Source organism: Mastomys coucha, unplaced genomic scaffold (genome assembly GCF_008632895.1).
Source record: "Mastomys coucha isolate ucsf_1 unplaced genomic scaffold, UCSF_Mcou_1 pScaffold23, whole genome shotgun sequence".
Lineage (NCBI taxonomy): Eukaryota > Metazoa > Chordata > Mammalia > Rodentia > Muridae > Mastomys > Mastomys coucha.
This window is the reverse complement of record NW_022196906.1, coordinates 65,050,968-65,074,239: the sequence shown is the minus strand read 5'-3', so window position 1 is coordinate 65,074,239 and position 23,272 is coordinate 65,050,968. Positions and strand designations below refer to the sequence as shown.

Genomic DNA, 23,272 nt, shown 5'->3' with positions numbered 1-23,272 from the left:
AAAAAAAAAAAAAAAAAAAAAAAAAGACTTTTTATATCAACATGCACAGTTGTGCAGTTCTGTGCTTGAGTATTGCCTATTTGTTCAACTAGCTCTTTCTGAATTTTTGCTGTACAAACTTGCACACCTATGTAAGCATATCTGAAAGTATCGTAGCTTATAGACAGTAAAATGTTACCAGCTACTGTGCCAGAATGCCCCAGGAGTTACATCCAGATCCTCTGCTCTCAACAGTGGATGATGCTATGAAGGTACTAGCTTCAGCCACAGTGCAGTTCTGAGAGTTTTGTGTTTCTCATTTAATCCTCTCCATGTTTTTCTGATTACATCATTTAAAGAATCATTTTAGAATAGCATATAATTCACAAGAAACTGAAATATTGGTGGGTATTAGCTTTTTTTTGTTTTTTTTTAAACCTCAGCTCTTTCAAAGAATTGTCTTCCTTGCATTCTTTGGAAGTAGTTTTATTTCTCCCTAGACAATATATGAACACTGACATTAAAAGCATCATATGCCCAGTGACTGACAAAAGCCTCATTGGTAATAACCTGACCTTGAGTCCAGGTCTGATGACTAAGTCAAACATGCTGTAGTCAGAATAGCATTGGGGTCAGCTTAACTACTTTTATCTATCAGTGTCACTATAGTTTTATACTTGGGTATAACAGTGTGTGTCGTTAGCATTGTGGGCTAGTGAGTGATAGAAATCTGAGTCTTTTTAATGCCGTTAGCTGCTACGATACAGCAATTTTATCTTATCCACTGCTTTTGCCAATTCACCTAAAATACACATGATATTGGATATTGTTTTATAAACATTGGTTCATGTATCAGGCTCACCAGAATTTTGAGAAATAGTTTTTTCCTAATGCATCTTTATTACTTGGCTTCTAAATTTATTAAGAATTTCTGTTCATAAATAGAAAACCAAAATGAAGTTTCAGTTGGATTAGTAGCAGTCTTGTTGGATAATGTGTTACCCTAACTTTAAAAAAACACACACACACACACACACACACACACACACACACACACACACTCACTGAAACAGGCTCTCACTGTTTATCCCTGGCTGTTCTGGAACTCACTATGTAGACCAGGCTGTTCTCAAACTCAGAGATCCTCCTGAATGCTGGGATTAAAGGCAGGTACCACCACGTCCAACAGAGTTCAGTTATTTTAAGATAATCTAATAAATTTAGGTTCAAGAGTAGATGCTCATTTTAGTGTTTTATTTCTGTGATTGTTCAGTGAGCCCTACTTGACTCACCCACTGATTGACTTATTTTTGTACATTTAAATTTTTTTGGTAATTATCTCATTTATTTTATTGTATATTTTGCTTAGATATATATTGTGTACCATGTGTATATAGTGTCAACAGAGAAGGGGATTAGATCACCTAGAACTTGTGAGCCAACATGTGTGTCCTGAAATTTGAATACAGGTCCTCTGCAAGAGTAGCCAGTGATCTTAACCACTGAGCTATCTCTCCAACTCCTCATTAATTTAGTTTTTAAACTTACTGTTTTATACCTCTAAAACCTTGGAGTTTTCAGTTAGATATGCATATGAGACTTCTTATAACTCCTCTCCCCATTACATCTACTTGGTGTGGTGCACATTTGTGTGCAGATGTGCATGTAGTTGGGTGTCTCATTTTTAACCTGTTTTATTTTAAAAGAGTTGGTCTCTTACTGAACCTTCAGCTCATTATTTGATGAGGCTGGCTGGCCATTGAGCACCAAGTATCCACCTGTTCCCACATTTTACATAGGTTCAGGGGATCTGAATTCATGTAGCTATCCAGCTATTCTCAAATTACCCATTAACATTTTCCCCCTATGGGTTTGAGATGACATCTTTGTTATATGTTGAATTTTGTTTTTATTTGGATTTACTATTGGAAGTTTTTTAAATGACTTTCTTTAAAAAAATTTAAAAAAAAAGATTTATTTGGGCTGGCAAGTGGCTCAGTGGGAAGAGCTGACTGCTCTTCCGAAGGTCCTGAGTTCGGATCCCAGCAACCACATGGTGGCTCACAACCACCCATAATGATATCTGACACCCTCTTCTGGTGTGTCTGAACACGGCTACAGTATATTGCTTCAGAGTGAAAAGGGCCGGAGCGAGCGGGGGTGTCCTGAGTTCAGTTCCCAGCAGTCACATGATGGCTCACGGCCATCTGTACAGCTATAGTGTACTCATACACATAAAAAATAGATTTATTTATTATTTTATGTAAGTACACTGAAACTCTCTTTAGACACACCAGAAGAATGCGTCAGATCTCATTACGGATGGTTGTGAGTCACCATGTGGTTGCTGGGATTTGAACTCAGGACCTTCGAAAGAGCAGTTGCTACTCTTAACCTGCTGAGCCATCTCACCAGCCCCACTATTGGAAATTTTTAAATTTATAAATTTATTTACTGTTTGTATGTGGTTAGTTGGGTGTGCTTGTAAAGGTCAAAGGATAATTTCTTGGAGTTGGTTCTCTCCTTCCACTATTTAGGTCCCAGGGGTAGAACTCAGAACTGCACTCTTGGTAACAAAGTGCTTTTACCTGCTGAGCCATCTCTCCAACTTATGTCTCATTTGTCTGTGTATTCCTACAGAAGAACACACTTTAATTATAGAATCTTTACCATTTTCTTAATATTTTTGCTTATACTTTCAAATATACTTTATTTTCAATTTGCTTATTTTTAGAAGATCTAGTGGAAGTTCTTGGGATGCGGTTCCAGTTTCAAATCTCATGCCTTTTTGCACCCACTCACCACTTGGTACTCATTCCTACCCAGAGTTCCATCCAGCTGCTTTTACTCCCTTGCCTGCCTCTGCCCTCTGCTTACCATTTCTGAAGTTGGATTGGTTTGACTATTTAGGCTCATTTGTTAGCTTTTCAACAACAAAGATGCTGTGTAACTTTCCATTATTTTCATATTAATTTAATATGAAATTAGTTTAATACTCTTCAAGGTGAAGATTAGTGGTTAGCATACACATGCCTTTTACACAGGTTTGCTTTTTGTTTCCAGGAAGTATTGATGAAGATGTTGTGGTGATAGAAGCTTCCTTCACTCCCCAGGTCACTGCCAATGAAGAAATTAATGTTACCTCAACTGACAGTGAAGTGGAGATTGTTACAGTTGGAGAAAGCTATCGGTGAGACTTTAGTTTTAAATGTAGATATTTTACCACGTTTGCGGCACTGATTCTCTCCAGATCCTCAGCTTGACACACAGCTACATTAGAATCACTTTGGGGAGACAGGAAAACTCACTATTGCAAACATTCTGTCCCACACCAGTGGAGCTAGAATCTTAGAGGATATAGTATTTTTATTATCGCCTCATTTGGTCTAAGTAAGCAACAATTTTACTTAATATTTTTTAACATGGGCTTTTTAATTTGTAGCACATAGAACCCATAAACTATGAAGTCTGGATGTGAGTAAAATATAAATATTGGGTATAATTCTGAATTTACAAATGAAGAAAACTTACTGATATAAAAATAGCACTTGTTATTGCGTACATCAAGATTATCCTCATTGTTATATCTGAAATTGTGCTTTTATGTTATAGGAGCCAATTTTAAGGCCCTTTATGATACTATTTTTCATATAATCATGCTAATTAAGTTCTGAACTAATAAGTAAGTAGAAAGATTTCATTTGTTTAGATAGATATCTGAATATATGATGACTCTTGAGGAATTACTTCTGACAACATGGCCCCTTGTTTGAAATGGAAAAGTTAATATTTTATTTACCCCATGCTTAAGTTGATAAATATTGATATTAGTGCTAAAAAGTTTATTTGATACACCAGACTAGTCTGAGGATGAATATTAATTTTCATGTTGGAATGAATTTAGAAGTACATTTGAGGATTTTGTATGCTTTTCTATTTGATACTTTTTGGTTGGAGTGTGGCTTCTAATGAAATGATAGTTTTTCTCTCTCTTTTTTTTTTGAAGAATAAAAAATTTAGAGGGTTACCATTTATTTGCATGGGTTTTACCTGCATGTATGTATGTATGTACATCATGTATGTGCAATGCCATTGGAGGTCAGAAGAGGTCATCTGGTCCCCTGGAATCAGGTTAGAGAGAGACTCCATGTGGGTGCTAGGATGACACAGATCCTCTTTAAGAGCAGTCAGTCCTCTTAACTGTTGACCCATCTCTCCAGCCCCGTCTCGATTGTTTTTGGTTTTAAATATTTCCTATAGCAGGAAATTGGCACTCTACTGTGTGTGCCATAGGCTGTCACAGTTAGCCTGCCATTGCTCATAAGGCAGAGCACCAATTCATTTTTTATATGTTAGCTCTCACCTGTTAGAAAGCAAGACCTGTGTTCCTTGTGGAACTGGAAGTGCTTTTACTAAACAGAAACATTTGTCCAGCTAAGAGTGAACCTAGTCTCATGATCCCTCTTGATTTCCTATTAGTACCTGAAATGCACCTTTGTTATGGTTGGGCTGGTTCTCTGCCTTTCAGTTGTAAGAGAATATCTTTGTCTGTTGTGTTAGGATTTGACAGTTGCCATTGTCATAGTGGCCTTGAAGACCTCTGTGACACTGTTGCCTTTTGCTTGTACTAGAGCTCTGTCCAATAGTCTGTCTGGAGGAAGAACAACCTGCGAGGCCAAAAGAGCCATAAAGTAGACCTGGAGCTGCCTGCTGTTGCTGGCTTCCCAGAGAAGATAGACAGATCCCACACTCATCGTAGGCTCTGGGCTTCTCAGGAAAATCTTTTCTTTCTTTTTTTTTTTTTTTTCAATTTAGACACCCCACCCCCGCCACAGCCGCATCCCTGCTCATCTGACCTAAGATAGGGTTTCTCTGTATATCCCTGACTGTCCTAGAACTCGCTCTGTAGATCAGGCTGGGCTCAAACAGAAAGAGCTCCATCTGCCTATCTCTGCCTCTGCCTACCCAATTCTGGGATTAAAGGCATGCACCACCCCCACTCAGTCTAATTTAGGTTATTTTTATTTTTTAGATTTATTTTATGTGTGTATTTTGTCTGTGTGTATTTCTGTGCATTACATGTGCTCCTAGTGCCCATACAAGTCAGGAGAGTATGTTGAATCTTCTAGAACTATAGTGCTGATGGCTATGAGCCACCATGTAGATGCTAGGAATGGAATCAGGATCCTCTACAGAACAAGGAATGCTATTAACTTCTGAACTATTGCTCTCTCTCCCCCAGATTTTGTGTGTGTGTGTGTGTGTGTGTGTGTGTGTGTGTGTGTATGTGTCCTGCCTGGCTGCCTGGTCTGTGTTGTATGTCTCGGTTTTTCTGTCTGTGCATGAGTATGTGCACTTGAGTGCAGGTATTCACAGAGGCCAGAAGAGGATGTCATTTCCTTTGGAAATGGAGTTAAAGATAGTTGTGGGTCACCTAATATGGGTGCTTAGCACCTAGGATCTTTTTAAAGGATAGCAAGTGCTCTTAACCACTGAGTCATTTCGGTAGTAGTCCTTTTTCAGAAGGTTTTTTTTTTGTTGTTGTTTTGTTTTTGTTTTTGTTTTTCAAGACAGGGTTTCTCTGTGTAGCCCTGGCTGTCCTGGAACTCACTCTGTAGACCAGGCTGGCCTTGAACTCAGAAATCTGCCTGCCTCTGCCTCCCAAGTGCTGGGATTAAAAGGTGCCGCCACCACTGCCCGGCTTCTCAAAAGTTTTTTATGAGGATATTTGTCTCATAAGAAATGATTTTTATCTTAGGTTTGTTTATGATGGCTCATAATATGCAATGCTTTCTCATATATGCATTGTCTTTCATACTCTTATCTCTTCAGAATTTTAGGTTTTGAATTCTTTTTTAAACTCTTGTGGGCTTTAGTGTTGTTAAAGACCACTCATCCCACTTTGAATTTTTGTATATATTTTTTCTTAATGGTGGCACCTCTGCTAACTTTGCATTTAGGAACACAGTGCCTAATGGATCTGACTCATATTTTTCACACGTGCTGATAACAAACAAAATATTCACAGTTTTATGCTTAGTCTGAGCATACCAAAGATCCAGCTGTGTAACAACTTGTGACTTACTTGCCTCATTTTTCAAAAGCAGATTTAGTTGTTCTCCTGAAGCCTTGAGTAGGTTAAGAATATTAGCATACTATCAGTAAATACTTTCATCATTATTATGAATCCTTACAAAATATCTAAATGTCTATGAGTGATTGAAAAGAGTGCAATGCAACTCACTTATGGTATTTAAGGTTGTGATTTGATGCGTAAATAGTTCAAGCAAGTTATGCTCTTTATGACTCACAAATTCATAAACTAGCCAGTGCTTTAATCTTTGCTGACTCCAGGGACTCTCTCTGCTGTCTTTATATTTCTGTGTATTATGTTAGTTAGCTATGGCCAGATACCATACCATATACTAGAAGCTTGGCCTGGTATATGGTTTCTAAAGTTAAATTCTGCAAACCTAGCTTGGGACATTATACAGATATAACTGTGTATCTTATTTGTGTTTCTTTATTATAGTGAGTAATTTGGGATGTTGGAGTGTGCCTTAGTTAGGGGCTTTCCTGCTGTGTACAGACACCATGACCAAAGCAACTCTTATAAGAACGACATTTAATTGAGGCTGGCTTACAGATTCAGAGGGTCAGTATATTATAATTAAGGCAGGAATATGGCAGCATCCAGGTAGGCATGGTACAGGCTTAGGTGAGAGTTCTACATCTTCATCTGAAGGCTGCTAGTGGAAGACTGGCTTCCAGGCATCTAGGATGAGGGTCTTAAAGCACATATTCACAGTGACACACTTTCCCCAACAAGGCCACACCTACTGCAGTAGGACCACACCTTCTAATAGTGCCACTTCCTGGGCTAAGCATATACAAGCCATCACACAGTGTATGGTAATATTTACTTATAATCCAAGTGAGTAGATTATATCTAAAACAGTGACTATTAAGAGCAGTCTTTTGTATTTCTGAATGGTTGATCTGACATAATCTATTGTCTGCTTTGGTTCTCTGGTTGGTGGTTCATTTAGCAGCTTATTTAGTGCCTGATATTGCATCATTGGTCATTGTTTTTAATCCAATGACTGTTATTTCTTGGGGAGAAGTCTTTTTTTTTCCTCTCGAGACGGTTTCTCTGTATATCCCTGGGTGTCCTGGAACTCACTCTGTAGACCAGGCTGGCCTCGAATTGGGAGAAGTCTTGTGTGAAAAATTTAGTTTTATAAGATAAGATTGTGGACTTTTAGAGTGACCGAAAAAGGATCCACTCTTTATTTATGTTTACTAACTTTATGCTGACATCATTTAAGGTCTCGTTCAACTCTTGGGCACTCCAGATCTCATTGGAGCCAAGGTTCAAGTTCACATACAGGACGGTCACAGGAGCCTCGAAACCGCAGTAGGATCTCTACTGTTATACAGCCCCTGAGGCAGAATGCAGCAGAAGTTGTGGACCTTACTGTTGATGAAGATGGTAAGTTGGAATAGTAGCTGTTGGGTTATGAAGAAAATTTGACAAAATATTTTTTTAAAGATTTATTTATTTATTTTATGTATATGAGCACACTGTAGCTGTACAGATGGTTGTGAGCCATCATGTGGTTGCTAGGAATTGAATTCAGGATCTCTGCTTGCTCCAGTAGACTCCATTTGCTTTGGCCCAAATATTTATTTATTATTATATCTAAGTACACTGTAGCTGTCTTCAGACACATCAGTAGAGGGCATCAGATCTCATTACAGATGGTTGTGAGCCACCATATGGTTGCTGGGATTTGAACTCAGGACGTTCTGAAGAGCAGTTGGTACTCTTACCCACTGAGCCATCTCACCAGCCCTTGACAAAATATCTTAAATGACCATTTTGTAATCCAATGTTTGAAATTTACCTTAGTCATAATTTAATTTTTACTGGAAAATATTGATGTGTTATTATTCTTAAAATCTTTAAATTTGTGTTTATTTACATTTATAAAATTTCAAAAACAAAGGCATGGAAAAATGAGGTTAACATAAATAGTAAAAGTGATATCTAATGTTGTGAAGTGGTTGCTATATGTAAAGGGTGAAAATGAGGTACATTATGAATAGTCAGGTTTTGTAGTTCTCCGAGACACACCTTTGCCTTATTAGTTTTCCTGGTAAGGACATGGAGACTGGTTAGTAACTTAGCATTGTCATAATGTGATAAAATTATAAGCACTAGCTGGGCAGCCTGGCTTGGAATTATGCTGTGCCAGAGTGCAGTTTGTTGCTTGAATGTGTGACTAAGTGGCCCAGGGGCAGAACTTGGACTTTGCTCTAATTTTTTTTCCTTTGTGGTAAATAAACCAGAAAACTTAGCAGATACTGAAAACTTTTTTCTCTTGGTACTGGGGATCAAATCCAGGGTGTCAAACATACTAGGTAAACACTTTAGCAGTGATGTACAGCACTAGTCCTACTGGAAAACTAAACATCTGTTTAATTAGCTTATACATGCATGTTGGGGTTTTTTAATAAAGTTCTTATCTTTCAGTGGCATTTTGGTTTGATGTTGCAGTGAAATTTCATAAGTACTTTATTGTGTGTTATACTTACTAGGAAGTTTGTTCTTAATGCTGCTGCTGCTTCTTTATTTGTCGTTATCGTAGTGAGGTTAACTTCTCCAGGTGTGGGACATGTACCTATAAGCAACACTTGGTAGGCCATAATAGGGGAATTCTTAGCCCAACCTATCTTTATATAGCAAGAGACTGTTCCAAAGGAAAAAAATAAGTTGCTAATTCAAATTAAAATACAACTGTTCTTTAATCTTCTGTGAGTTGCTAAATTGATGTTTTATGTTTTGTAGAACCTACTGTAGTACCAACCACTTCTACTAGAATGGACTCACAAACTACTAGCGCTTCCATTAACAATTCAAATCCATCTACCTCTGAGCAAGCCTCTGATACAACTTCAACTGTGGCCAGTAGCCAGCCTTCCACAGTGTCAGAGACTGAAGCTACTCCTACAAGCAATAGTGCAACTGGTTCTTCTGTGGGCGGTACGTAAGACTGTTCTCAGTGTTGGCAAGAGTGTATTCTTCTACGGTGAGGTACTTCATGTTAGGAAAACAATAGCAAGAAAGTAAGAAACAGTCCATAGAATGTAAGAAAATATATTTGTAAGTCATGTCTGATGAGGGTTCCAGTAACAGAATACATAACGCACTCTGAAATAATAAAAACATAGCAGCCTAATTTAAAAATAGACAAAGTATTTGACCAGCCACATTCCAAAGGCTAGTGAATCCCATGCAGAGATGCTGAGCATCACTGTTGATTCATGAAACATGATTGAAACCACGTTGAGATACATAGTTACTTCACACCTACACAGGTGTCCATAACTTAGAAAAACAAAGAGAAGCAGAGTCACCAGAACTTGGTCATAGATAGAGAAATTGGAACTCTAGTGATGTGCTGGTAGAATGCAGAAGGTTCAGTTGCTGAGTAAAACACTGGCTGCTCCTCATGAAGTTAAACAGAGTTCCCTCATGGCCCATCAGTTTTATTCCTAGGCATATTCTGAAATCAGGTAAGATGGGGATAGGAGTTTTAAGGGTTTCAATGATGTCATTTTCTCTATTTTCGTCATTGCTCCTTGTTCTGCTGGCATTATATATAAGAAGTGTTGCCTAACCCAAGGTCAGAAAGAACTTCCTTTTGTTTGTTTGTTTGTTTGTTTTGAGCTGAGGACCTCATGTGTTGAGTGTGTTGTTTTTTGTTTGTTTTGTTTTGTTTTTAAAGATTTCTTTATTTATTATATGTATGTGAGTACACTGTCGCTGTCTTCAGACACACCAGAAGAGGACATCAGATCCCATTACAGATGGTTGTGAGCCACCATGTAGTTACTGGCAATTGAACTCAGGACCTCTGGAAGAGCAATCAGTGCTCTTAACCTCTGAGCCATCTCTCTAGCCCTTGAGTGTGTTTTTTAAATCATTGAGCTATGTAACCATCCTAAAGAATTTTGTATTTTCTGTGTTGATCACATTCTTTCTTTTTCTTCCTTCCTTCCTTCCTTCCTTCCTTCCTTCCTTCCTTCCTTCCTTCCTTTCTTTCTCTCTCCCTTTCTTTCTTTCTTTCTTTCTTTCTTTCTTTCTTTCTTTCTTTCTTTCTTTCTTTCTTTCTTTTTCAGTTAGCAGTTATAGTGCTGGTTCTTTCTCAATAGCTGAAGGCAGATTGATTTCTCTGATGGACAGTGGTACTGTTAGGAACTTACTAATAAGGACACACATGATAGATGCTATAGCTTATAAGTTGACTATATTACTATTTTTAATGAGAGCAGTTTATGTTCGGTAATACAGTTTGCTTTTAATTCTGATAACATCTTTGTGACTTTCATCAAACTGGAAAATGCCTGGATTCAAAAAGATTCTTTTCTGGAAGAAAACTAAAGACAGAATTGAGAACTCTTCGTGGAAGGATATCCCGTGGATGCCTTTCAAACGCCATGTTCTCTGAAAAGAAATGGAGGCAAAAGCAAATTTATTTATTTTTATTAATTTATTAAGTATGTATTCTTTCTTGGTACTTTACTTGGGTATTTTATATGACTTTTTTAAAAAAAACTTGGTATCCATGGAACCCAGAAGAGGACATTAGATTCTCCTGGAACTGGAGATATAGACAGTTGTGAGTCACCATTGTGGTTGCTGGGAACTGAACCTGGGTCTTCTAGAAGACCAGCTAGAACTCTTAACCCCTGAGCTATTACTCTAGCCCCTTTTATGTGATTTTGTTATCATTTAATACTTAAAAATGCATTGGTATTGGCATTATAATTCCCATTTTATATAAGAAGAAATTTCAAAAGTTAAATATTTTGATTAGGGTTCATAGCATCTTTGTGGTAAGGATTTCAACTCTTCATTCACTTCTCTCTTGATAGCATTAATACTCATATTCCTACCTACATTTCATAAATCACCTTACAGCTTTCATTTGTATATTATGTATGTCTACTTGTTATTAGTACCTTCTATTTCATTTCCTTTTTTTTTTTTTTCTTTTGGTTTTTTGAGACAGGGTTTCTCTGTGTAGCCCTGGCTGTCCTGGAACTCACTCTGTAGACCAGGCTGGCCTCGAACTCAGAAATCCTCCTGCCTCTGCCTCCCAAGTGCTGGGATTAAAGGCATGTGCCACCACTGCCTGGCTCTATTTCATTTCTTAGGTGCTAACTTCAGTGTAGTTCTGACAGTTCATTTTTGATATTACACAATATCATCTTTGAGACAGATGTTTGTCCTAGGTCAAATTGTTGTACAGAAACTTGATAAAAGTGGCATATGTAGTTGTACTGAATTAAAGCAGTTCCCGTACAAGACTATATGGAATGTCAGTTCAACTTTCTACCTATCAGGTGTTTCCTGCTTCATACAGGTTTTCTACTTTGAATCATTTAAGCCAGCTAACTTCACTCATATCCAAATAACTAAATGGTGCAGTTAATGACCAGGTGTCATGCAGGCTGCTGCCTCCATAAATGCTGAGTGCCTCATTAGTAAGCTTTTGGTAGTGATTTACCTTCCATATCTTGTTAGTTTTTCCTCTTTCCCTCCATGATTTTCTAAAACTGTCCTTTTCCTCAAGGCTTTCATCTTTCTTGGGAAGGAAGTTAAAGAATAAAGTCTCAGGCGTGTGTTCATAGAACATCTGATATTAGCTTTGTAAAAGCCTTTTTGTATTTATGCTTGCAATTCTTTCTAAGTGCCTGATCCACTACTGTCTATTTAGAATCCCCGTGTCTTTGCTCTAGCCTTAACCTTGTATTCTCTTTGTCTTTGTTGTCTTCACCAGTTCCATTTCCTAGTACATGTACAGGTACTCCTGTGGTCCCTGTGTGTATATGTTATGGGTTTCCATTCTACATTCTTTATTATTAAAGTTATTTATCTTTTTAATGTATGTACATGTGTGTGTATATGCATATGCATATACACACCAAGGTGAGTGTGGAAGTTAAAGGGCAATTTGGAGAAGTCAGTTCTTTTTACAATATGGTGTCCAGGGATTAAACCCAGGTCTTAAGACTCAGTGGCAAGTGCTTTCACCCATTGTCTGGCCCCTGTTCTTTCTTTAATTTGCTTCTGACTTCTTTCAGAGTGACAAGACTTGCACTGTATGCCTGGTAACAATCTTCTTATGCCCATCTTCTTCCCAGGCCTTTCCTTGGCCCTTCTGTTTCATAATTGCAGTTTTCATCTGCTGCGAGGAAGCTGATGCTTCTCATTCTGTGATTTTACACTGTTGTCCTTGTTTTAAATTTTATATTCAACCAATCTTGCACATCTTCCCTCGACCATTCTGGAGTCACCTTCATACTCATACTCAAAACAGCTCACCTTTGTAGCCTGTGCATATATTTGAATTATGTTTCCCATCTGCAGTATTTGCATGTTCAACACATAGGCATTGAGTTGATAATGTGGTACCAGGTGTATTTCTCCTAGTGTGATTAGACATAAAACTTCATGAGTGTCCCCTCCACAAACAACATATAATAAAAAAAGTAATAGTTATTATAAAAGTAAAAAGCAAGTGTTCAGCCCCATGATTGGACCCCAGTCCCATTGACCTCTGCATTTTATGTTCAATGTACAGTAATTGATTAGATTCTCATTAGTCTTATTTGTTATCCCAAATAGTCTTATCTGAGTTTGGATAGTAGAGGAAATGAAAGGATTGGCAGGTAGTGGTACAGCCAGATACTCAATTAGGTGGATGCTGTGACTTCAAGTATAGTTGAATATACCCATAAGACTATAGTACTGGAAAGTATTACTGGTTAAAGGGATTTAGAAGATCTTTTTCTTTGTAACATAGAGTAGAAGAATTCACATGATATATTTGAAACTTTATTACTAAGAAATATTAAGAAAAAATAATCTCTTGTCAGTTCATGATACATGTGAACTCCCTACAGAATTTATATTCTCAGAAAAATCATTGTGGAAACATTGCATACTGTGTGTGTTAAGCATATGGCACCATTATATTCTTTTTTTACTTTAAAAATTACACCATTGATGTGTGTGTGTGTGTGTGTGTGTGTGTGTGTGCGCGCGCGCGCGCGCACATATGCACACACACATGCAGTTCAGAAGACAACATGAGGTAGTCATTTCTCTCCTTCTAGCATGTAGGTCCCAGGAATCCAACTGATGTCGTCTGACTCAGCCGGGAGCCCCTTACTATGTCGATCAGTCTCATTAGCCCATTATCACATTAGATTCTTATTTCCAGATTGATACACAGTACTTATTTTTATGCAGTGGAATTTGATCATTCTTTGCATTTGTTTCTGTTTCAAGATGACGTGAGGAGAACTGCATCTAGTGCTGTCCCAGAAAGTGGTCCTCCTGCAATGCCAAGGCTACCTTCTTGCTGCCCCCAGCACTCACCATGTGGAGGGACATCACAGAGTCACCACGCATTAGCACATCCACACTCAAGTTGTTTTCAGCAGCATGGCCATCATTTTCAGCATCACCACCACCACCACCATACCCCCCACCCAGCTGTCCCAGTTTCTCCTTCCTTCAGTGACCCTGCTTGCCCTGTGGAAAGACCTCAAGTACAGGCGCCTTGTGGAGCAAATAGCAGCTCTGGTTCCAGCTACCATGACCAGGTGTGTGGGTTTTACAAGTCACTTTCTCCCTTTTCCCTTTCCCCCACCCTTCCTTTTTTCTTAACTTGTGTTCATAAAGAAGTTGAAAACTCCTGTAATGTACTTTAGTGTATGTGTTGCCAAAATGAGTTTGTCTATAAACTAAGCCATATTCTGGAATGCAAAAATGACCTAATGTAGTGAGCTGTGAATTTTTAAATTGAGTCTTGGTACATAGAAAGTTTAAATTATTGCAAACAGCTAAGGGGGAAATTAGACATGATATTTATTGTAAAATCCACTTATAGGTCCATGTAGATGGCATGGTGAGTAAAGGCACTTGCTGCCAGGCCTGACCTGAGTTCAGTCCCTGGAGCCCGCATAGTGAGAAGTGTATGAGCACTTAAACACACACACATACACTCATACAATAAACGCAAGTAGAAACAAAATAAACCCAAAAGATTGATTTCAGGGAAGTCAATTTAAGTTTGACTTGTCATTTGGCTGAACAAAGCCAGGATAGAATTGAGAAAGGCTGCCTTTTTGTGCCTCCTGACCCTTCCTGAAGCACCAGGTTTTGCCTTTTAAATGTTTCTGGCTGTCTCTTTTGGGATCTAATGGATTAACAATAATGACTAGTTCTTCTCTGGTGGGGATTTGAAAAGAGTTAGTTTAATAATGACCAAGATTTAAGATGTTTTGCTTCTTTCTGTTAACAGTTCAGGGTATTAAGGGATTGTCTGAAGCCATTGTGCCTCTGGGGAAGGAAGTGTGTGGAAGGCCCTGCCGTGAAGCAAAGCTTCCTTTTGCTAGCAATGGGAGCTGAAAGGAGAGTAGCTTTAAATAGAGTTGTAGGTCATGGTGAGGTAGCCCCACCAGCTTCCCCATTCATGAGAGAGCTGCCAACAAATAAGTTTATCACATAGTGTTCTCTTGTAGTTGGTAAAGAGTACAGCTGGCTTAAGTACTTAAGACACAGAGGTAGGCAGATCTCTGAGTTCGAGGACAGCCAGGGCTACACAGAAAAATCCTGCCTTGAAAAAGGAGGGAGGTGGGGACAAACAGACTAGAGTCAGACAGAGAGATAGCTAACCCCAGTACTTGGAGGCAGAAGCAGGTGGATCTCTGTGAGTCCTAGGCAAGCCTAATCTACATAGCAAGTTCCAAGATAGCTAGGAATATGTAATAAGACCTTAACTCAAAAATAAAAGATAAAGGTGCAGGTGAGATTGAATTATATAAACAATTCTTCCTTTTGGCTGGAGTCAGTGAGTGACTGTCTTTATACCTTAAAACAGTGGTTCTCAACCTGTGGGTCATGACTCTTATTGGGGGTTGGACAACCCTTTTTTCACAGGGGTCACCTTAGAGGAGTGGAAAACACAGGTATTTGCATTACAGTTTTTAACTACTCCTTAAGAAGTAGCAATGAAAATAGATTTATGGTTGGGTGTCACTACAACATGTGGGACTGTATTAAAGTGTTGCAGCATGTGGGGCAGTGATGGTGCATGCCTTTAATCCCAGCGCTTCCAGAACTTGGGAGGCAGGAGGATTTCTGAGTTCAAGGCCATCCTGGTATATAGAGTGAGTTTCAGGATGGCCAGGGCTACAGAGAAACCCTGTTTCAAAAAAACCAAAACAAACAAACAAAAAAAAAAAAGTGTTGCAGCATTAGAAAGGTTGAGAACCACTGTTTTAAAGGAAGGGTTGACTTATCTCAAAGTTGTCTCGTGGACAGCAGACTGGTGTTGATAGAGATGAGCCCCAGGAATCGCCCTCTCTGCTTCCCCATTGCTGAGCTTAGAGGTGTGCACTTAGCTTTTCATGTGGGTTCTGGAGGAATCAAACTCATGTCCTCATGCAGAAACATCTTTCTATCCATCTTTGACACTGTTCAGGGATAAGGCTGGCCTTGCTTGTCCTACCTGAGGACTAGAATGACAGGTATATCAACCAGACCTGGTGAAATCCGTTTTGAAAGCTACAACTGTACTGAACTTAACTAGTAGAATTGTGTTTAAAATACTTAAAAATACCAACAACAAAAACAAAGAAACCCAACAATTCTTGCTTTATAATCTGCTTTAGAGTAAGATGCAAATGTTTATTTACTTAGGATTTTACAAAACTAGCACATAGTTATATATATCTCTCTATATAGCATTTTGATACATGTATATTATGCACAATGACAGAGTAGCCTTCATGTCCATCACAAAAGTCATCATTTCCATGTAGGGAACATGAAGACTCTTAGAGTTATTCTGAGACACTCATTGTTGGCTATAGTAAGTTACCCTACTGTATACCTTGAAATTTGCAAGCCACATGCTTTAATAGGAGGAAATGTTAACTCTTTCTAACTCACTCTGTATATCAGGCTGGCCTCTAACTCATAGAGATCCTCCTACCACTGCCTCACAAGTGTGGGACTTGAAGCTGTGGTCCACCATGCCCTGCTTGGTTTTATTTATTTTTTTATTTTTTATTTTTTAGGCCTCTAACTCATAGAGATCCTCCTACCACTGCCTCACAAATGTGGGACTTGAAGCTGTGGTCCACCATGCCCTGCTTGGTTTTATTTATTTTTTTATTTTTTATTTTTTATTTTTTTTTGTTTTTTTCACTGTTAGAGTTTTAGTCTGTTATAAAACAGTATAGAAATTTTTGACAATTGTTAATAGAATTCTAAAAATTTCAGTGCTATGATAGGATACTGTCTGGTTAGAATTTCAGAGTAAAGCAGATGTGCTTTCAAACCTTCTGTTCTCAATGGTACATAATGTAAGAGAAATCAATCCTTAAATTTTTTTTCAAATTATTGTGTGTGTGTGTGTGTGTGTGTGTGTGTGTGTAAGTGTGTATTCTTGCTTGTCTTTATGCACCTCATTCATACATTCATGTCCAGAGAGGCCAGAAAAGAACGTCAGATCCTCAGATCCCTTGGAACTGGAGTCTCAGGCAGTTGTGAGCTACCTACTTTGGGTGCTAGAACCCAGCTCTTCTGCAAAAGCATCAGATTTTTTAAGCTAGTGATATGTCTCTAGCCCTAAGAAATAAATTTTGCAGTGACATTAGTTAAATGCTTATCTTGTATTTTATACTTAAAGTTCAAGCTTTATGCATTATTTTGTTTGTGTTTGATTTTTGTCATACAAAGAATTGCCATTTCCAAATTTATTGAAGACCTTGTTTTCCTAGAGAGAGCTCTAGAATTATTTTTGTCATGTGATAAGAAATGACGTTTTCATAAAACTTTAGAAAGTTAAACTCTGGGCTGGTGAGATTGCTCAGTGGGGAAGAGCACCGACTGCTCTTCGGAAGAGTCAGGAGTTCAAATCCCAGCAACCACATGGTGGCTCACAACCACCAGTAGTGAGATCTGACGCCCTTGTCTGGTGCATCTGAAGACAGCTACAGCGTATTTACATATAACAAATAAATAAATCTTTAAAAAAAAAAAAAAGAAAGTTAAACTTTAATTGTTCTTTACCCAGCAGGCATTGCCAGTCGATCTGAGCAACAGTGCTCTCAGGACTCATGGAAGTGGGGGTTTCCATGGTGCATCTGCCTTTGACCCCTGCTGCCCTGTTTCTTCTTCCCGGGCTGCAGTCTTTGGCCATCAGGCTGCTGCTGCCCCAACTCAGCCATTATCAATAGATGGCTATGGCTCCAGCATGGTTGCACAGCCTCAGCCCCAGCCACCTCCACAGCCTTCTCTCTCGTCATGTCGGCATTACATGCCGCCTCCTTGTAAGTATGAATTTAGGGGGCAAAGAGCTAGAGTATGGAAATGGGCCACTTTAATTCCCCCAAGGAATTACAATGATCCTAGTTTATGAATTTTAGTCAGCTTAAAAATGAACTTATTTTTCTCATACAACTGTATATGAAATTGAGGTGTATTGAGTGGTACCATATATTCTTGTTTGTTTGTTTGTTTGTTTGTTTTCGAGACAGAGTTTCTCTGTGTAGCACTGGCTCTCCTGGAACTCACTCTGTAGATCAGGCTGGCCTCTAACTCAGAAATCCACCTGCCTCTGCCTCCCAAGTGCTGGGATTAAAGGTGTGCACCACCACTGCCAGGTGGTACCTTATATTAAGTCAGAAATTTTTAAGGAATTTGGCTTTAGTTTTTAAGAGTATGAAGAAATGTGAAAGTTTCGTAGCATTTCTAGGCACAGTAAAGGAAATTTCTTCAAGAGATCTCAAATTTTATTCAAAGAATTCTGAGTCAATTAAGACATAAAAGAGAGGGCTGTATGTTTAGAGACAGAATTTGTTTTCCAAAGATTTCACCAGTTAATGTTAGCACTGATGTACTAGTGAACTATTCTGTTACACTTGCTGGCAGTCCTCAGCGCACCCTTTCCTACTCAGACCTTAGTGTGTGGCTTCCTGTCCTTCCCTTTTATCTAATAGGCAGATGATTTCATTTGACCAATAAAGATTGATGTTTTTTACTTAAAGTAGTTTTATCTTTATCATAAAAGTGTGTCATATAATTTCTACAATGTTTAAACCAGAATATTGTAAAATGAAAAACTAAAAGCTCTTTTTCCTGCCTCACTAATCTTAGTTCCTCAGAGGTAGCAACTCTTTAGAGTTTATTATAAAAACTCCCAGAAGTTTTCTTTGTAGTTATACAGTGTATCTACCTATTAAAAAAAAAATGAGCCTTTTTATTATACAGCATTCTGTGTTTTTCTTTGATTCAACAATACATTATTATTTTCTCACCATACTGACTCATAAAACTCAGTAGTGTTTGTTTTTCACTCCTTTCCCTTACTTTTTTTTTTTTTTAAAACACTATTGGAACATTCTATTATATTAAATCTATTCTCTCTTGATGAGTATTTAAGTTGTTTGCAGTTACTTGAGTCTTTCTATAGCCAAACAAATACACTTTCATGTCAGTTCTGTTAAATTTCCCTCCACGGGATCATCCAGTTTATCTTTGTTATTGGGGGCTCTGTGAGCAAAGGTAGAATTTGACTTTTCCTGCTTGAGAGATGTCTTGACTGATGGCCCTGTTGCTTTTCCTCATCGTAGTGTATTTGTATCTCTATAGGTTCTCTGCTTCCCCATTTCCCTTTAAAAAACATTCCTAGCATAATTTATTTATAATATATGCTGTTCTAATATCTCTTTTTCATTGAAATTGCACTGGAACAAGTGGTTGAAGGAAAACAACTGGGTTTTACATGCAATGATGGTCTGAGTGGACTTCCCGGCTCCAATGGGCTAGCTTAGTGACTTTGGGAGACTTATTTACCACTTTTTTTTTCAGTTTCTTCACATTGGCGAAATGGGAATAATACTGATTGCTGTAGCTTACAAAATTTTGACCTAAGTGACTAACTTGCACACCACAAGTACTATTATGTTAGAAAAACATTTATTTGCTTTTGAAAGTGCCTGGTCTAGAGTAAGCAATGAAACTACTGTGTTTGGAAAGCCATCTTTGAAATGTTTTGTGATCTATAAAGCTGTGCTATTAGATGTTAGAAATAAAGGTATCTGCTATTATGTAGGAAGGAATTTGAGTCGGTGTCTTAATTATGTGCCCTGGTACTCAGGAGCTACCTCCTGCCAGAGTCTTCTGAATGCTCAAACACAGGCATGTAGTGAAAAGAGGCTCCTTTTTAGCCATTGAGCCATGGTGCACACTCTGTGACTATTTAGTGTAGTATGTGTGGAGTTCAGCAGTCTTGATACTAGAAGTGATAAATGGAGCTTTTTTTTTTTAACCAAAATTTACTTTATATAAAGTATTAAAATACAGTTACTTTTCTAAAATGAAATCATAGGTATACAATTTTATTTATAAGTAAGCTAAGTCAAAAACTATATAATAAAAAGAAGCAACAGTGGAGCAAATGTAAGTTTGAATGGAGACACTCCTGAATTCCCACATTTCATCAAGTATCATAAACCACCAATTTTAGACTGTCTCTTGTACATTAGTCTATATTCACATTCCTTGCATCTGACTTGATTCCTGGATTTTATTTCATTTTCAGTGTGACACTCTCTATAAATATATATATATATCATCATCTGCTGCTTTGGGGGTTGAATATCTTTCCATTGCTATTGCCTCTGAAGCTCAAAGAAGCTTCCCTTTTCTTTTTTTCTTTTTCTTTTTTTTTCAGATTGGGTAATTCTTTATTTTTACATACTTGAAGAAGGAACTTTCCTTGACCATTCTCTCTCTCCAGTAGAAACAGCATGAAAGTGGCTCCCAGCTGCTCTGCTCAGGGCCTGGGCTCCCCCTTGCCCGAATGGTGAGGTGGAGGGGTGTATTTCCCTTCCTTTATTAGCTTTTTCCGCTGTTGCTTGATTTCATGCATCCGCCTCATCGTTTTGAACTGAAGAAAGCATTCTTCGAAGTCTTCAAACTCTATCTTGCACTCTTTTTTCGCCCAGGTTGCACCGATCCAGTGTGCACACTATCCACTCTTTTTTAAAAGCGTGGCACCGAGCAGCATTCTTAAAGGGCCGTTCAGTACTTAGGGACACAAGGTGCCTGTCTAGGCTAATGCCCAGCCTTTTCTGCACGTCAAGGAAAGGCATGGCGCACTTCAGCAGTGCCCTTGTCAGGTCCCTGGGAGCCTTAGCTTCCCTTTTCTGTGACAAGTAGAGCTGTTAGGAAGAACTTTCAAGAAGAATTTTTTTTAAGTTTTATTTTATGCGTAGTTGATGCACATCAATATACTTACAAACTTAAACAGATTTTTCTTTTTCTTTTTATTGTTAATTATTTTCTTTATTTACACTTCAATGTTATCCCCTTTCCTGGTTTCCCCTCTGAAAACCCCCCATCCCCTATCCCCTCCCTCTGCTCACCACCCCACCCTCTCCTGCTTCCTGGCCCTAGCATTTCACTACACCGGGGCATAGAGCCTTCTCAGGACCAAGGGCCTCTTCTCGCATTGATGACTGACAAGACCATCCTCTGCTACAAATGCAGCTGGAGCCATGAGTCCCACCATGTGTACTCTTTGGTTGGTGGTTTAGTCCCTGGGAGCTCTGGGGTACTGGTTAGTAGTTCATATTGTTGTTCCTCTTATGGGGCTGAAAACCCCTTCAGCACCTTGGGTCCTTTCTCTGGCTCCTCCATTGGGGACCTTGTGCTCAGTCCAATGGTTGGCTTCGAGCATCCGCCTCTGTATTTGTCAGGCATTGGTAGAGCCTCTCAGGAGACAGCTGTAACGGGCTTCTGTCAGAATCACTTGTTGGCATATACAATAGTGTCTGTGTTTGGTAACTGTATGTGGGATGGATCCCGAGGTAGGGCAGTCTCTGGATGGTCATTCCTTCAGTCTCTGCTCCACACTTTGTCTCTGTAACTCCTTCAATGGGTATTTTGTTACCCCTTTTAAGAAGGACGGAAGTATCCACACTTTGGTCTTCCTTCTTGTGTTTCATGTGGTTTGTAAATTTTATCTTGGGTATTCCGAGCTTCTGGGTTAATAACTACAGAGAGTCCATGCCATGTGTATTCTTTTGTGATTTGATTGTATTGTGATAGGATGATATTTTCTAGTTCTATCCATTTGCCTACGAGTTTCATTAATTCATTGTTTTTAATAGCTGAGTAGTACTCCATTGTGTAAATGTGCCACATTTTCTGTATCCATTCCTCTGTTGAGGGACATCTTGGTTCTTTCCAGCTTCTGGTTATTATGAATAAGGCTGCTATGAACATAGTGGACCATGTGTCCTTATTACATGTTGGAGCATCTTCTGGATATATGCCCAGGAGTGATATTGCTGGGTCCTCAGGTAGTACTGTGTTCAATTTTCTGAGGAACCGCCAAACTGATTTCCAGAGTTGTACCAGCTTGCAATCTCCCACCAGCAATGGAGGAGTATTCCTCTTTCTCCACAACCTCACCAGCATCTGATGTCACCTGAGTTTTTGATCCTAGCCATTCTGACTGGTGTGAGGCAGAATCTCAGGCTTGTTTTGATTTGCATTTCCCCGATGACTAAGGATGTTGAACATTTCTTTAGGTGCTTCTCAGCCATTTGGTATTCCTCAGTTGAGAATTCTTTGTTTAGCTCTGTACCCCATTTTTTAATAGGGTTATTTGGTTCTCTGGAGTCTAACCATCCCTGACCTCAAGCTGTACTATGGAGCAATTGTGATAAAAACTGCATGGTATTGGTACAGTGACAGGCAGGTAGATCAGTGGAATGGAACTGAACCCACAGATCTATGGTCATTTGACAATATGACAATATGGTCTTTTGTCTTTGACAAAAGAGCTAAAACCATCCAGTGGAAAAAAGACAGCATTTTCAACAAATGTTGTTGGCTCAACTAGCGGTTAGCATGTAGAAGAATGCAAGTCACCCATTCTTATCTCCTTGCACAAAGCTCAACTCCAGGTGGATCAAGGACTGCCACATAAAACCAGATACACTGAAACTAATAGAAAAAAAAAAGTGGGGAAGAGCCTCAAGCACATAGGCACAGGGGAAAATTTCCTGAACAGAACACCAGTAGCTTTTGTTCTAAGATCAAGAATTGACAAATGGGACCTCCTAAAATTGCAAAGCTTCTGTAAGGCAAAGGACACTGTCAGTAGGACAAAACAGCAACCAACAGATTTTTCTATCTTGATAAGAACACTTATAAAACTTCCAAAGGAAGATCGGTTTAATGGCACACGTCTCTAGTTGTAGCACTTAAGAGGTTGAGACAGAAGAATCTTAAATTTGAAGCCAATCTGGGCTACCTAGTGAGACCCTGTGATGAGAAACCAAACCAAAACATAATAAAACTAACAGGAAAGGATTGGGACTGAAGAGCAGGTGTCCTGTGCAGTCAGCAGGCTGTCTCTTAGAATGTTTGCCTAAGAGTTCTAAAACTTTCTAAACAGGACTTTGACCTGTAAAAGTCATGAACACAGTGTTGAAAAGGTTCTGGAAGCTGCTAGACATTTGGTGTGAGTTAGAGAGAGGTGCTTAGCAATAACCTGCTTTATCACCTGACTTCTGGGGCTGTGTCTTGAAGAGTAAAGCATTGATTTAGTAAAAAGTCTTTCAGAAAATTGTTTGAAAAAAAGTGGTGTTGGGCAAGAAAAATAGTTTTAAAACTTATAAACCATGTCGAGAGTACTGCCTTACAGTTTTCCTCTTCCCTCCATATATGTGCCTTTGTGTGTTCCATCTGACACACAGACAAATAAATATAGTTTTACAAGTTAAGAAAAATAACTTAAAAAGATAGTTTCTCGGTTAGAGAGATGGCTCAGCAGTTAAGAGCACTGACTGCTCTTCTGAAGGTCCTGAGTTCAAATCCCAGCAACCACATGGTGGCTCACAACCACCCGTAGTGAGCTCTGACGCCCTCTTCTGGTGTATCTGAAGACAGCCAAAGTGTACTTATAATAAATAAACAAACAAACAAATAAACAAACAAATAAATAAAAGACAGTTCTCTGTTAGTGAACTAGAGAATAACTGTAACTCCAGACTAAATACCTAGAATATCCCCCAGATGATGACCTGAGAGGAGCTGCCAGTAAAGTGCATGATGTGCAAGCTTGAGGACCTGACTTCCATCTTCAGAACCCATGGAGAAGGCTTAGTGTGTACCTGTAATACAAGTGCT

General features: G+C 38.8%; 1 protein-coding gene and 1 pseudogene across 7 annotated transcripts in view; one reads left to right on the top strand and one right to left on the bottom strand.

The window, feature by feature from the left end:
• The window catches only part of Rnf111 (ring finger protein 111), a 70,267-nt gene that overhangs the window by 29,232 nt on the left and 17,763 nt on the right, over positions 1 to 23,272 (top strand). For 5 of the 7 annotated variants that reach the window (XM_031346323.1, XM_031346321.1, XM_031346320.1 and 2 more), the window contains 5 exons: positions 3,043 to 3,169; positions 7,308 to 7,471; positions 8,831 to 9,025; positions 13,343 to 13,659; positions 17,142 to 17,397. In XM_031346323.1, coding sequence (XP_031202183.1) covers positions 3,043 to 3,169; positions 7,308 to 7,471; positions 8,831 to 9,025; positions 13,343 to 13,659; positions 17,142 to 17,397 — 1,059 coding nt within the window. The remainder of the gene's footprint in view (positions 1 to 3,042; positions 3,170 to 7,307; positions 7,472 to 8,830; positions 9,026 to 13,342; positions 13,660 to 17,141; positions 17,398 to 23,272) is intronic. The other 2 variants (XM_031346324.1, XM_031346319.1) reach the window with 1 other exon arrangement.
• Positions 19,791 to 20,237, bottom strand: LOC116073949 (annotated as a pseudogene).